Source organism: Piliocolobus tephrosceles, chromosome 4 (assembly GCF_002776525.5).
Source record: "Piliocolobus tephrosceles isolate RC106 chromosome 4, ASM277652v3, whole genome shotgun sequence".
NCBI lineage: Eukaryota > Metazoa > Chordata > Mammalia > Primates > Cercopithecidae > Piliocolobus > Piliocolobus tephrosceles.
This window is the reverse complement of record NC_045437.1, coordinates 150,372,669-150,385,940: the sequence shown is the minus strand read 5'-3', so window position 1 is coordinate 150,385,940 and position 13,272 is coordinate 150,372,669. Positions and strand designations below refer to the sequence as shown.

General features: G+C 47.9%; 1 protein-coding gene across 1 annotated transcript; it reads left to right on the top strand.

Moving 5' to 3' along the window:
* Positions 1-104: 104 nt before the first annotated feature.
* SLC4A9 (solute carrier family 4 member 9) lies at positions 105-10,069 on the top strand. Its single transcript, XM_031935507.1, has 12 exons — positions 105-135; positions 274-332; positions 587-775; positions 905-1,018; positions 2,178-2,339; positions 2,477-2,655; positions 3,344-3,416; positions 6,173-6,241; positions 6,526-6,699; positions 7,309-7,464; positions 7,829-7,927; positions 9,834-10,069. Exons 1-11 carry the CDS (start codon positions 105-107, stop codon positions 7,880-7,882), a joined length of 1,260 nt encoding a protein of 419 aa, XP_031791367.1. The 3' UTR covers positions 7,883-7,927; positions 9,834-10,069.
* The last annotated feature ends 3,203 nt before the right edge of the window (positions 10,070-13,272 follow it).

Below are 13,272 nucleotides of genomic sequence, written 5' to 3'. Positions count from 1 at the left end.
TATACTTCTCTATTCAGTCAACATTTGCTGAGCATTTGCTGTGGCCAGGTCCAGTGCTTGGTACATGGGATGCAGATGGGTAGAGAATTTGAGAGGATGAGGGCATGAGACAATGTCCTGAGCAGTACACACTTGGTAGTGATAGAGTCAGCAGACAGATGAGTCACAGTTAAGAACTCTGGTTCAGCTGGACCCATCAGATTAGAATTTTATGGGGCTGGAGAAGGTTCCCAGGGGAGGGAACATACATCTGAATTATTCTCTGCTTCCCAGGAAATGACTCTCAATGGATAAGGACAAGGCCAAAAGACAGAGACGACATCGTAAGCATGGTGAGGGACTGCTCCTGGGAGGTTCTAGGAAGGAAAGGGTGGAGACCAAGGCAGTCAGTGGTTCCTAGCTCTTCCTACCCATAGGTTAAGGAAACCTTCATAGGTGAGTGTGGCTTAGCCATTTCCTACAGCTGGGAACTTCCCATCCTGGGCCCTTGGTATCTCTGTGGGTCCCTCCTCCCTTGAAGTGGGTCCGGGAGAGCAGGATATTTACTCCATTGCCTGTAACCCCACCCCGACTCTCCTGTGTACAGGACCTAGGCCTGATCAATGCATCCTTGCTGCCGCCACCTGAGTGTACCCGGCAGGGAGGCCAGCCTCGTGGCCCTGGCTGTCATACAGTCCCAGACATTGCCTTCTTCTCCCTTCTCCTCTTCCTTACTTCTTTCTTCTTTGCTATGGCCCTCAAGTGTATAAAGACCAGCCGCTTCTTCCCCTCTGTGGTGAGTGTCACCTTTCTTTTTGTGGGAGGGGCCTGACTCTAAGCTTTGGGTCCTATCTGTGAGTGGGAAGTGGTATGGAAAAAGAGGGATGGCAGGTCTGGACCTGACTGAGTGTCCACTGTGTGCCAGGTGCGCAAAGGGCTCAGCGACTTCTCCTCAGTCTTGGCCATCCTGCTGGGCTGTGGCCTTGATGCTTTCCTGGGCCTAGCCACACCAAAGCTCATGGTGCCCAGAGAGTTCAAGGTGAGAGCCAGGGAATAGGGTTGGGGGACCATAGGGGAAAGCAGGGCCAGCAGATCATGGGAAAGGAAAATGCATAAATCCCACACTTCTCTTCTCTAAGCTTCTTTCTTCACTCATAAACTAGAGATAGTAATAATAACGGCCCCACAGGGTTGTCGCGAGGATTCAATGAAATACTGCAGCAGACACGTGGGTACAGAGAATACACGGTAGCTATTATTACAGGGTATGGGTTAAGAGAATGGGTCTTGATCAGCCAGCCCTGGGTTTGAGTTCCAGTTCTTCCACTTCCCAGCTATGCATCAGGCAAGTTAATGCACATTTCTAAGCCTCAATTTCTTCATCTATAAAATGGAAATAATAAAATGACAATAGTTCCTACTCCGTAGATTGTTTTGAGTTTACAGAAGATCACAATGGAAAGCACTTACCACATGCCTGGCACATACCAAGTCCTCAATAAATGTTAGCTATTATTGTTATGGGATTGCCCCACCCTTGGCATGGCCCTGCCCACCGCACTACTCCTCACTGTCTTTTTTGCACCCCTTATTGCCTACTCTGATCCAGGAAAGCTGGAACTCCCTTTCCAGGGCATGACAGTGTGTAGGACAAGGCTTAGCACTGATTTCTAGACTTTGCCTGTGCATTTGGAGACCTCCTCTCTGAATTCCTCCAAGACAGGAGAGCAGGGAGGACTCCAACTGGTGCAGCAACTGGGGCCCCCTCCCCTATACGTATGCTTGTAATCAGAGCTGACGCAGACACACCCAGCCCTGTCCCTGCCTCAGATCAAGGCAGGTCTGAGCCTGAGTTGCCCCACCCAGGATAGGGGAAGAGGGATCTCTAGGGAGCAGGGCTCTGTACATCAAGAAGTGTGTGCAGGCCACATCTGCCACCTCCTTCTCTTCCAGGGAGGGAGGGACCCTGAACCAAAGTCCAGAGCCCCTGGTTCCAGCCTGACCTCATGGCTGGTCTCCTTCCATCTGCTGTCTTTTAAGGCACTGGGATGCTTTGAACCAGCTGTACACACACACCCCACTAGCATCTAGTGTCTTGGGGTGGGGGCAGGTTGTGGAAGAATGCCAAGGTTGAGGTGTGCAGGTGAGATGCTCTTGGGAGACCCTCTCCAACCTGTCCATGAAATGCCCTCCCCCAGCCCACACTCCCTGGGCGTGGCTGGCTGGTGTCACCTTTTGGAACCAACCCGTGGTGGTGGAGTGTGGCAGCTGCCCTGCCTGCCCTGCTGCTGTCTATCCTCATCTTCATGGACCAACAGATCACAGCGGTCATCCTCAACCGCGTGGAATACAGACTGCAGGTAAGGACTGCTGGGCAAGGCCCTAGACCAAGGGACAGAAGATCCAGGGTAGTCTCCGCTCCCCCATCCTACCTCAGAGGACAGAGGGCCAGGGCCTGGGCTAGCTTCATCCTCATTGCCCCCACCACTACCTGCAGAAGGGAGCTGGCTTCCACCTGGACCTCTTCTGTGTGGCTGTGCTGATGCTACTCACATCAGTGCTTGGACTGCCTTGGTATGTCTCAGCCACTGTCATCTCCCTGGCTCACATGGACAGTCTTCGGAGAGAAAGCAGAGCCTGTGCCCCTGGGGAGCTCCCCAACTTCCTGGGTATCAGGTGAGGGCAGTATTTAGGAAGCGGAGTAAGAGGTGGGCTGCAAGGTAGGGCGATGGGGAACATGGCAGAGTTATTTGGGCAGCTTTAATTCTAAGCTGGTGTCCTACAAACACTGCAGTGGCACAATGAGTGAGTTCTGGGCTCTGAGATGGGTAAGTCAGATCTTCCCCTCTCTTCTCTCAGCCATGGGGACTGGGAGGGGCCTCAAGAGGAGCATCATCAGTGCAAAGGTAGAGGCAGCCAGGGCTGAAGTGGAGGGTCAGGTGCCACCTAATAATCCTTACTCAATGTAGAAGTTACAAAGGAATCCATCATAAAAACAATTTTGGAACCGTTGGAAACACAGTCTAAGTATCTAAACTATATGAAATCAACTTTATAAATTGTGAAATGTAAGTCTTTATGGCAGTGTAAACATTGCTAATTTTCCATCAAAATAAAAATGAGGAGCAACTATGAACTTGAATTGATGGAGAAGTCTGGGACTCTCACCTTGAAGTGCTCTGCCCCTTCCTCGCCACCAATTTTTCACATCAAGCTAAGGGCTCATCCCTCCAGGTGACCTACTGGGGTATTCCTCTAGTTTCCTCTTGCTGCTAGGGTCTGTACTGGCGTTCGGCCAGGATCTCCAGTCTGGGTACCCCAGGGACTCCCCCAGACCTCAGCTAACTCTTCCCTCTCCCCACAGGGAGCAGAGGCTGACAGGCCTGGTGGTGTTCATCCTTACAGGAGCCTCCATCTTCCTGGCACCTGTGCTCAAGGTACCTTTGTTATACAAGCCAGGATCAGGGTCAGTGCACTAATAATAGGAGCACAGCAAGAACTGACACTAGTTGAACACTTACAGTGTGCCAGGTGCTCTGTTAAGTTTTCTCCATACATGGTCTCATTTAATCTTCACATTAACCCTGAAAGGACTATGTACCTTACAAATGAGGCAGCCAAAGGTTAAAGAGGCAAAGTAATTTGCAAAAGCCCATCAAACGAGCCAGTTTTTCAGATCTGTCTGAGAACCCAAACTCTTATCCAATGGGCTTTTTACCCAGTGGAGCAATGTGTGGGTGTGCCACCACCATCCCCTAGGGTCTAAGTGCTACCCTTGCTCTAGCCTCCCAACAAACCTGAGACTAAGAGTATGATCAGGCCAGGTGCGGTGGCTCATGCCTGTAATCCCAGCACTTTGGGAGGCTGAGGTAGGAGGATCACTTGAGTGCAGAAGTTTGAGACCTACCTGGGCAACATAAGGAGACTCTGTCTCTACAAAAAATAAAAAAGGTAGCTGGGCATGGTGGTGTGTGCCTGAGGTGGAAGGATCACTTGAGCCCAGGAGTTTGAGAGTGCAGTGAGTGGTGATCATTGGATGACAAGAGCAAGGCTGTCTCAAAAAAAAAAAAAAAAAAAAAAAAAAAAGGGACCTCGGAAAAACTTTGAGGCAAAAAGCCTTCACTTCTCCTTCACCAGAGGTATATAGAGTGTTTGCCATATGCGAGACTGCTAGGCACTTGGGAGAAGTAGGGGTCGGTGGAATATTGAAAAGAAATATGGAACTAAGCCCCTACCAGCAACACACACACATGAGCAAAAATTAAGTAACAAGTAATAGCAGAAAGGCTCAACAAGCCAAGACAGCAAAGCAGTCAAGGAGGGTGTGGAGAATGTCAGACAAGAGTCACTGGCAGGATGACAAGAGGTTAGGGAAGGGAAAGGTCATGGAAGCTGGGTGAGAGTAGAGTACGGAAAGAGCCAGATGGACTGGATCAGCCACTTACTAACTGGGTGACTCTCATTCACAGACATTTACAGAGCATAAACCATATGCTAGGCTGGGTGTCGTGGCTCACACCTGTAATCCCAGTACTTTGGGAGGCCGAGGTGGGCGGATCGCTTGAGCTCAGGAGTTTGAGACCAGCCTGTGCAACATGGCAAAACCCCATCTCTACAAAAAACACAAAAGTTAGCTGGGCATGGTGGTGTGCACCTGTAGTCCCAACTACTTGGGAGGCTGAGGTGGGAGCATCACTGAGCCCAGGAGGTCTAGACTGCAATGAGCCAGGTTTGTGACACTGTACTCCAGCCTGGGCAGAGTGAGATCTTGTCTCAAAAAACAAAAGAAAACAAACAAACAAAAAAACCCAAAAAACAGAAAACCCGAAACAAAAAACAAACAAAAACCCATATACCAAGCACTGTTCTAGGTACTGGGGATATAATGGTAGTCAAAAGAAATCATTTTTCCAACCTTGCAATCTGGTGAAAGGAGAAAGATTTTTAAAAGTTAAAACAAGAGGCCAGGCATGGTGGCTCACGCCTGTAATCCCAGCACTTTGGAAGGCCAAGGCGGGTGGATCATCTGAGGTCAGGAGCTCGAGACTAGCCTGGCCAACAGGGCAAAACCCTGTCTCTACTAAAAATATAAAAGTTAACCAGGCGTGGTGGCAGGTGCCTATAATCCCAGCTACTTGGGAGGCTGAGGTATGAGAATCACTTGAGCCTGGTGGGTGGAGGTTGCAGTGAGCCAAGATCAAGCCACTTCACTTCAGCCTGGGTGAAAGAGCAAAACTCCATCTCAAAAAAAAAAAAAGAAAGAAAGAAAGAAAAAGAAAAAAAATTAAAACAAGAAAATAGGGGCCAGGCGCGGTGGCTCAAGCCTGTAATCCCAGCACTTTGGGAGGCCGAGACGGGCGGATCACGAGGTCAGGAGATCGAGACCATCCTGGCTAACACGGTGAAACCCCGTCTCTACTAAAAAATACAAAAAAATTAGCCGGGCATGGTGGCGGGTGCCTGTAGTCCCAGCTACTGGGGAGGCTGAGGCAGGAGAATGGCGTGAACCTGGGAGGCGGAGCTTGCAGTGAGCCGAGATCCAGCCACTGCACTCCAGCCTGGGCGACAGAGCACGACTCCGTCTCAAAAAAAAAAAAAAAAAAGAAAATAGGATAACTTTAGATAGTGATAAATTCTATGACAAATAGAAGAAGATAAGATGATTAAGAGTGCCAGGGGCTACTTTAGATTGGGCCTGAAGTTAAAAAGTCAATGAAGACCTTTCAGGGTGTCATGAGATGAGGCATGAGTAATAAGAATAAACTGGTCATGAGAAAGTCTGGGGGAAGAGCATTTTAGGTGGAGGGAATAGCAAAGTAAAAGGCTTTGCAAGGGGTAGGAACAAACTTGGGCATGTTGAGGGAAGGAAAAGCGGTTAGTATAGTGGGTGCATAAAGAACAGAGGGAAATGTGATAGATAAGATTGGAGTGGTAGGCCAAGTAATGGACAAAGTTACTTAATTCCTCTGAAATTCAATTTCCCAATCTGTAAAATGAGGTAATAATAACATTTACTTCATCTGATTGGTTTGAGGATTCAGTCAGATCAGGCATGAAAAGTGTGAAAGGAAAAGCAAGGCCTGGGCAGACCTAGATGCTAGATGCTAGAGGGATCTAGGGCATCTAGGCATCCTGGGGCATCTGGGAGGTTGGCAGAGGTAAACTTTGCTAACTCTCTGCTTCTTTCTACCAGTTCATCCCAATGCCTGTACTCTATGGCATCTTCCTGTATATGGGGGTGGCAGCACTTAGCAGCATTCAGGTGAGCCCATTAAAATCACCTAACACAAGGAAAAAAAAGAATAAAAAGAGAAACAAAAAAGAACAAAATTACCTAGCAACCCCACTCCTTTTTTCTTTTCTGCTGGCATCTCCTGCCATTTGTGAATTCCCCTCTTACTCTCTTTTTCCTGTCTCTCCTGGGCTCAGGGACTCAGCTGCCATGCTTCCCGCCTGCTCCCAGTGCTGGGCTACGATAGCTATCAGTAACACCCTCCTGTCAGGCTACCTGAGTGCCCTGCTTTTCTCTTCCTCTCGTTCCCCTAGTTCACTAAGAGAGTGAAGCTGTTGTTGATGCCAGCAAAACACCAGCCAGACCTGCTACTCTTGAGGCATGTGCCTCTGACCAGGGTCCATCTCTTCACAGCCATCCAGCTTGTCTGTCTGGGGCTGCTTTGGATAATCAAGTCTACCCCTGCAGCCATCATCTTCCCCCTCATGGTAACCTGAGGCAGGGTTGGGCTCTGTCCTGGAGGGTCCTGGGAGACTCTGAGCCTGGAAGGGTGGCCAAGGCCTCCATGAGAGGAAGAATCTCCCCTCTTACTCTCTGTGGCTCTCCCTGGTTGAGAATCCTAAGACAAAGAAAAAGATGGCAGAGTGATACCTATGTATGGGCTAGTCCTGGGATACCTGATTCACCTCTTTTCCCAACCTCTTTGGAGTGATCAGCCACAGGTAAGAACATAAAACCCAGAAGAAATCTGAGGTCCTGGTAGAGGAAATGGTGACACTTTTATTACTCGGTGAGGTATAACATAGGTGGCTTCTGGCCTTGTTCTTATTGAGGAAGTTAAGCGTCATAGGCTTCACAGTAGAACCAATCTGCTTACTATTTCCCAGATGTGTGACCTCTGGGAAGTTACTAATCACACGTGGTCTCAGTTTCCTTCTCTGTACGATGGGAATAATTATTCTACCTCATAGGAATGTGCTAGCATTCAGTGAAACTGATACACAATGCCTAGCACATAGGAAGTGCTCAAGAAGTGTTATTATTAATGTTCCTACTGCTGTTGCTGACAGGCCTGGGCCATGTTTCTATTCCTGCAGTTGTTGGGCCTTGTGGGGGTCCGAAAGGCCCTGGAGAGGGTCTTCTCACCACAGGAACTCCTCTGGCTGGATGAGCTGATGCCAGAGGAGGAGAGAAGCATCCCTGAGAAGGGGCTGGAGCCAGAACACTCGTTCAGTGGAAGTGACAGTGAAGATGTGAGCTCCAGGCTGGGTCCTCTCAGGAGAATGTGTCAGGGTTTGGGAGAGCGTTCTTGTCCAGGAGCTAAATAATATCTCCATTAAGCCTGCAGATCTGCTCAACAGTCACTTCCCTTAGCTGTGTATGGACACATAGGCAGACCAAAGGGGTGAAGGAAATCTTTCTTCATAGGACAGGGGCCCTTGATGTGGGTGGAAAGGGCTGAGGCTTCAGCTCAAGTGGGCTGTCTTTCTCAACTCTGATCTTTGTTTTGTCTCACTGTGGGTTTATATCCGGTCAGTGGGTCCCTTCCTCTATGTTGTCTCTCACTATCTATCTTTCTATCTATTCTCAATCCATCTTGGGATCTGTCTTCCACAGTCAGAGCTGATGTATCAGCCAAAGGCTCCAGAAATCAACATTTCTGTGAATTAGCTGGAGTAGGAGTCTGGGAGTGGAGACCCCAGGAAACAGCATGAGGTGAGGATGTGAGGGAAGTGCTCCTGATGTTGAGGATGGGAGGTGTGGGCTTAGAACTTGGAACTCTCCAGTGTGTTGACCAACCCTGTTTTCTCCTTACTCCAGTCCCTTAGGAATCCTAGACTGGGGGTGCTGGGCTATAGAAGGGTCTCTTTCTAGTGAAGAATAACTGGCAAGGGTGCCTAGGCTTGGCTCCCTGTGGTTCTGAAGTTTGGTCAGTAGCCAGAGCTCAAACTCGCACCAAATGAGAAGTGGAGATGGGTGTTGTGGGGGGTGGTGCCCTGGCAAAAGAATGGGAAGGAGTGGGAAGGAGAGGAAGGGAGGAGAAAGCCTGGTGTTCCTTTCCCTTGCTTGGAAGGCTCCTCTCTTAGGCTGCTGAGAACCACACTCTAGACTTGTGGAGGAAATCTCTATCACTTGTCCTCTCTGCCATTCCTTTATTTTATTCATCCATATATCAAGCATTTTCTGAGTACCTGTCATGTAGTTATCTTGGTGCTAGAGATAGTAAGACAGTCATAGTCCCTGGCCTCAGGAAACTGAAATCCCAGTGGGAGAGTAGACAAACAAACAGACAACTGTTAGAGTGGGATAGTGCTGATAAGGGAAGAACAGGGCATGGCATGGGAGCAGGGCTTCTAACCTCTTCTTAGAGAACAGTAAGGTGGAGTGGTGAGAGTTGGTGAAGGTGGAGTGGTGGTGGTTGGGTGGTGGGTGTTCCATTTCTACGAGAAAATGGTCCATAATTTGAAATCCAAATAATGAATAGAAACTAGCCAGGCAGCTGGGCACAGCAGCACACAATTGTAGTCCCAGCTACTAGGGAGGCTGAGGCAAGAGCCCAGGACTTCAAGCTGTAGTGTGCAATAATCACGACTGTGAATAACCACTGCACTCCAGCCTGGGCAACATAGTGAGATCCTGTCTCTAAAAAAAAAAAAAAAAAACGTTTTAAAGGAGCAAGCCAGGACTAGATGGAAGGAAAATATTCTAAGCAAGCCCACAGCATGTACAAAAGCCTGGAACTGGTTGCCCTTAAAAAGCTGAACTCTCTTTTGGGGCCAGGTACAGTGGTTCACGCCTGTAATCCCAGCACTTTGGGAGGAAGAGGTGGGTGGATCACCTGAGTTCAGGAGTTTGAGACCAGCCTGGCCAACATAGTGAAATGCCATCTTTACTAAAAATACTAAAATTAGCTGGGAATGGTGGTGCATGCCTGTAAGAGGCTGAGGCAGGAGAATCGCTTGAACCCGGGAGGTGGAGTTTCAGAGGTTGCAGTGAGCCAAGATTGTGCCACTGCACTCCAGCCTGGGCGACGGAGTGAGACTCCGTCTCAAAAAAAAAAAAAAAAAATCAAAAACAAAAATCTCTCTTTTGGGCCATAGAACATCCTCATCTTCATGCTTCTCCAAGCCCAAGAGCCTAAGAGCCAGGCTGGGTGCGGTGGCTCACGTCTGTAATCCCAGCACTTTGGGAGGCCAAGGCAGATGAATCACTTGAGGTCAGGAGTTCGAGATCAGCCTGGCCAACATGGTGAAACCCCGTCTCTACTAAAAATACAAAAATTAGCCGGGCGTGGTGGCGGACACCTGTAATCCCAGCTACTGGAGAGGAGGATTGCCTGAACCCGGGAGGCAGAGGTTGCAGTGAGCCGAGATTGCACCATTGCACTCAGGCCTGGGCAACATGAGTGAAACTCCATCTCAAAAAAAAAAAAAAGCACCTAAGAGCCTCTGACACTTGCAATAGGAAATTTGGGGGACTGGAGAGAGAAAGGGGAATTCACTGGCTGGCCCTGAACAAGATCTCCTGGGTGCTCCTTATCTCTTATCATTCTTTTTGCTCTGTTCTTCACAGTAGTATGTTCCCTGAGCACTTGCTTTGGCCTCACCATGTCTTCTCTTAGTTCACAGGTGCTTATTCCGGAAGTCAGGACACTTTTGGCCTTTGGCTTAACTTCCAGATGCTCAGTCGGCTTGGGGAAGGACTGAAGGGCAGCTGCCAAGACCTCAGTTACCTCCTGACCTGAGGGTGGAGAGTGGCAGGAAGCAAGCATGTTTGCTGTACATTTAGGAAAGGCTGGTGAGCCAGAGGGACGGATCAGGTCCCATTCACTCTCTACTCATTAAAACGTCCTGAGCCATGAAGTGCTTCACATTTTGAACTTTCTGTCCTCCCAGATTCTCTTTTACAGAATCTAAGGGCCATCAGGGAACTCTTTTCAGCTTGCAAAAAGAAAAAAACCAGTCTTTCCAGAATAAGTATTTGTCAGTTTGAAATAGCTTTTTACACATATAAAAATAATTTTTGGCTGGGTGTGGTGGCACATGCCTGTAGTCCTAGCACTTTGGGAGGCTGAGGTGGGAGGATTGCTTGAGCCCAGGAGTTCCAGAGCAGCTTGAACAATAGAGTGAAACCTTGTTTCCACACACACACAAAACAAAAAAAATTAGCTAGGTGTGGTGGTGCATGCCTGTGGTCCCAGGTACTCAGGAAGTTGAGGCAGGAGGATCGATCGCTTGAGCCTGGAGGATCACTTGAGCCCAGGAGGTCGAGGCTGCAGTGAGCCATGATCATGCCACTGCACTCCAGACTTGGGAACAGAGCAAGAACCTGTCTCAAATTAAAAAAAAAAAAAAAAGGCCAGGTGCGGTGGCTCAAGCCTGTAATCCCAGCATTTTGGGAGGCCGAGACGGGCGGATCACGAGGTCAGGAGATCGAGACCATCCTGGCTAACACGGTGAAACCCCGTCTCTACTAAAAAATACAAAAACAACTAGCCTGGCGAGGTGGCGGGCGCCTGTAGTCCCAGCTACTCGGGAAGCTGAGGCAGGAGAATGGCATAAACCCGGGAGGCGGAGCTTGCAGTGAGCTGAGATCCGGCCACTGCACTCCAGCCCGGGCGACAGAGCGAGACTCCGTCTCCAAAAAAAAAAAGAAACAAGAAAAGCCAGGTGCAGTGGCTCACACCTATAATCCCAGCACTTTGGGAGGCCAAGGTAGGTGGATCACGAGATCAGGAGTTCGAGACCAGTCTGACCATCTGACCAACACGGTAAAACCCCATCTCTACTAAAAATACAAAAATTAACCAGGTATGGTGGCACGCGCCTGTAATCTCAGTTACTGAGGAAGCTGAGGCAGAAGAATCACTTGAACCGGGGAGGCGTAGGTTGCAGTGAGCCAAGATTGCACCACTGCATTCCAGCCTGGGCAACAGAGTGAGACTCTGTCTCAAAAAAAAAAAAAAAAAAAAGCAAGAAAAAAAAAATCTTGGGCTGGGCATAGTGGCTCACGCCTGTAATCCCAGCACTTTGGGAGGCCGAGGTGGGTGGATCACTTGAGATCAGGAGTTTCAGACCAGCCTGGCCAACATGGCAAAACCTTGTCCCTACTAAAAATATAAAAATTAGCCTGGCATGGTGGCACATGCCTGTGATCCCCGCTACTTGGGAGGCTGAGGCAGAATAGCTTGAACCGGGAGACAGAGGTTGCAGTGAGCCAAGATCATGCCACTGCACACTCTAGCCTGGGCAACAGAGCAAGACTGTCTGAAAAACAAACAAACAAACAAAAATCATGTTGATGCATGTAGCTGTAGTTTGTTTTCATTGCTAGGTAGCACTCCAGTGTATAACTCTACCACAATTCAATTACCCAGTTTTCTATTGACTCAAAGAATTCACTGGTGAAGCCATTGGGGCCTAGAGTTTGCTTTGTGGAAAGTTTAAGTTGATTCAAATTTTTAAATTTTCAGGCTCTTTATTTCTTCTTCAGCCATCTTTGGTGAATTGTATTTTTCTGGGAATCTATTGATTTTATCTAATTTTTCATATTTATTGACATAAAGTTATTATAACTCTTATCTGCTTAATATCTGTAGCATATTTAGTTATGGTTTTCTTATTTCTCTCTGTTTTTGATTCTTGGTTACTCTTGCAAGTTAGGCTTTTTTTAAAATTTTTATTATTTATTATTTATTTATTTATTTATTTATTTATTTTTGAGACAGAGTCTCACTCTGTCGCTCAGGCTGGAGTGCAGTGATGCTATCACGGCTCACTGCAAGCTCTGTCTCCTGGGTTCACACCATTCTCCTGCCTCAGCCTCCCAAGTAGCTGGGACTACAGGTGCCCACCACCACGCCCGGCCAATTTTTGTATTTTTTAGTAGAGACAGGGGTTCACTATGTTGGCCAGGCTGGTCTTGAACTCCTGACCTCATGATCCGCCCACCTCGGCCTCCCAAAGTGCTGGGATTACAGGCGTGAGCCACCGCGCTGGCAAGGCTATTTTATTAGTCTTTTTAAATAACTAACTTTTGGCTTTGTTGATTTTCTCTACTGAATGTTTCTCTACTTCATTGATTTCTGCTCTTTATTTTCTTCTTTCTGTTTTCTTTATGTTTATTGCTGTTTTTCTAATTTCTTATCTCCTTATTTTCAGCCTTGTTTCCTAATGTAAACATGACTGTTATGAATTTCCTCCTAAGTACTACTTGCATCTTACAGGTTTTGATATATAATATTCTCATTACCATTTATTTATTCTAAGAATTTTCTAATTTCTACTGATTTCTCCTCTGATTCACAAGTTGTTGAAAAGTGCATTTAAAAATTTTCCAAACTTTTTTTTCCTTTATCTTTTTGTAACTGATTTCTAACTTAATTTCATTTAGATATGAGGAGGTCGGGCACAGTGGCTCATGCCTGAAATCCCGGCACTTTGAGAGGCCGAGGCGGGCAGATCATGAGGTCAGGAGATTGAGACCATCCTGGCTACTAAAAATACAAAAAACTAGCTGGGTGTGGTGATGGGCGCCTGTAGTCCTAGCTACTCGGATGGCTGAGGCAGGAGAATGGTGTGAACCCAGGAGGCGGAGCTTGCAGTGAGCAGAGATCACGCCACTGCATTCCAGCCTGGGGGACAGAGCAAGAGTCCGTCTCAAAAACAAAAAAACAAAAAAAACTATCAGTTAGATACTTATGAGGCTAACTTTATGGCCTGGAATGTTGTTAATTTTTGTAAATGTTCCATGTATACTTGAAAATAATGCTTATTCTCCAATTTTCTCTTTTCTTTTGAGATGAAGTCTCAGTCTTGTCCCCCAGGCTGGAGTGCAATGGAGTGATCTCGGCTCACTGCAACCTCCACCTCCTGGGTTCAAGCGATTCTCCTGCCTCAGCCTCCGGAGTAGCTGAGATTACAGGTGCGCGCCATCACGCCCGGCTAGTTTTTGTATTTTTACTAGAGACAGGATTTCACCATGTTGGCCAGGCTGGTCTCGAACTCCTGACCTCAGGTAATCCGCCTGCCTTGGCCTCCCAAAGTGCTGGGATTATAGGT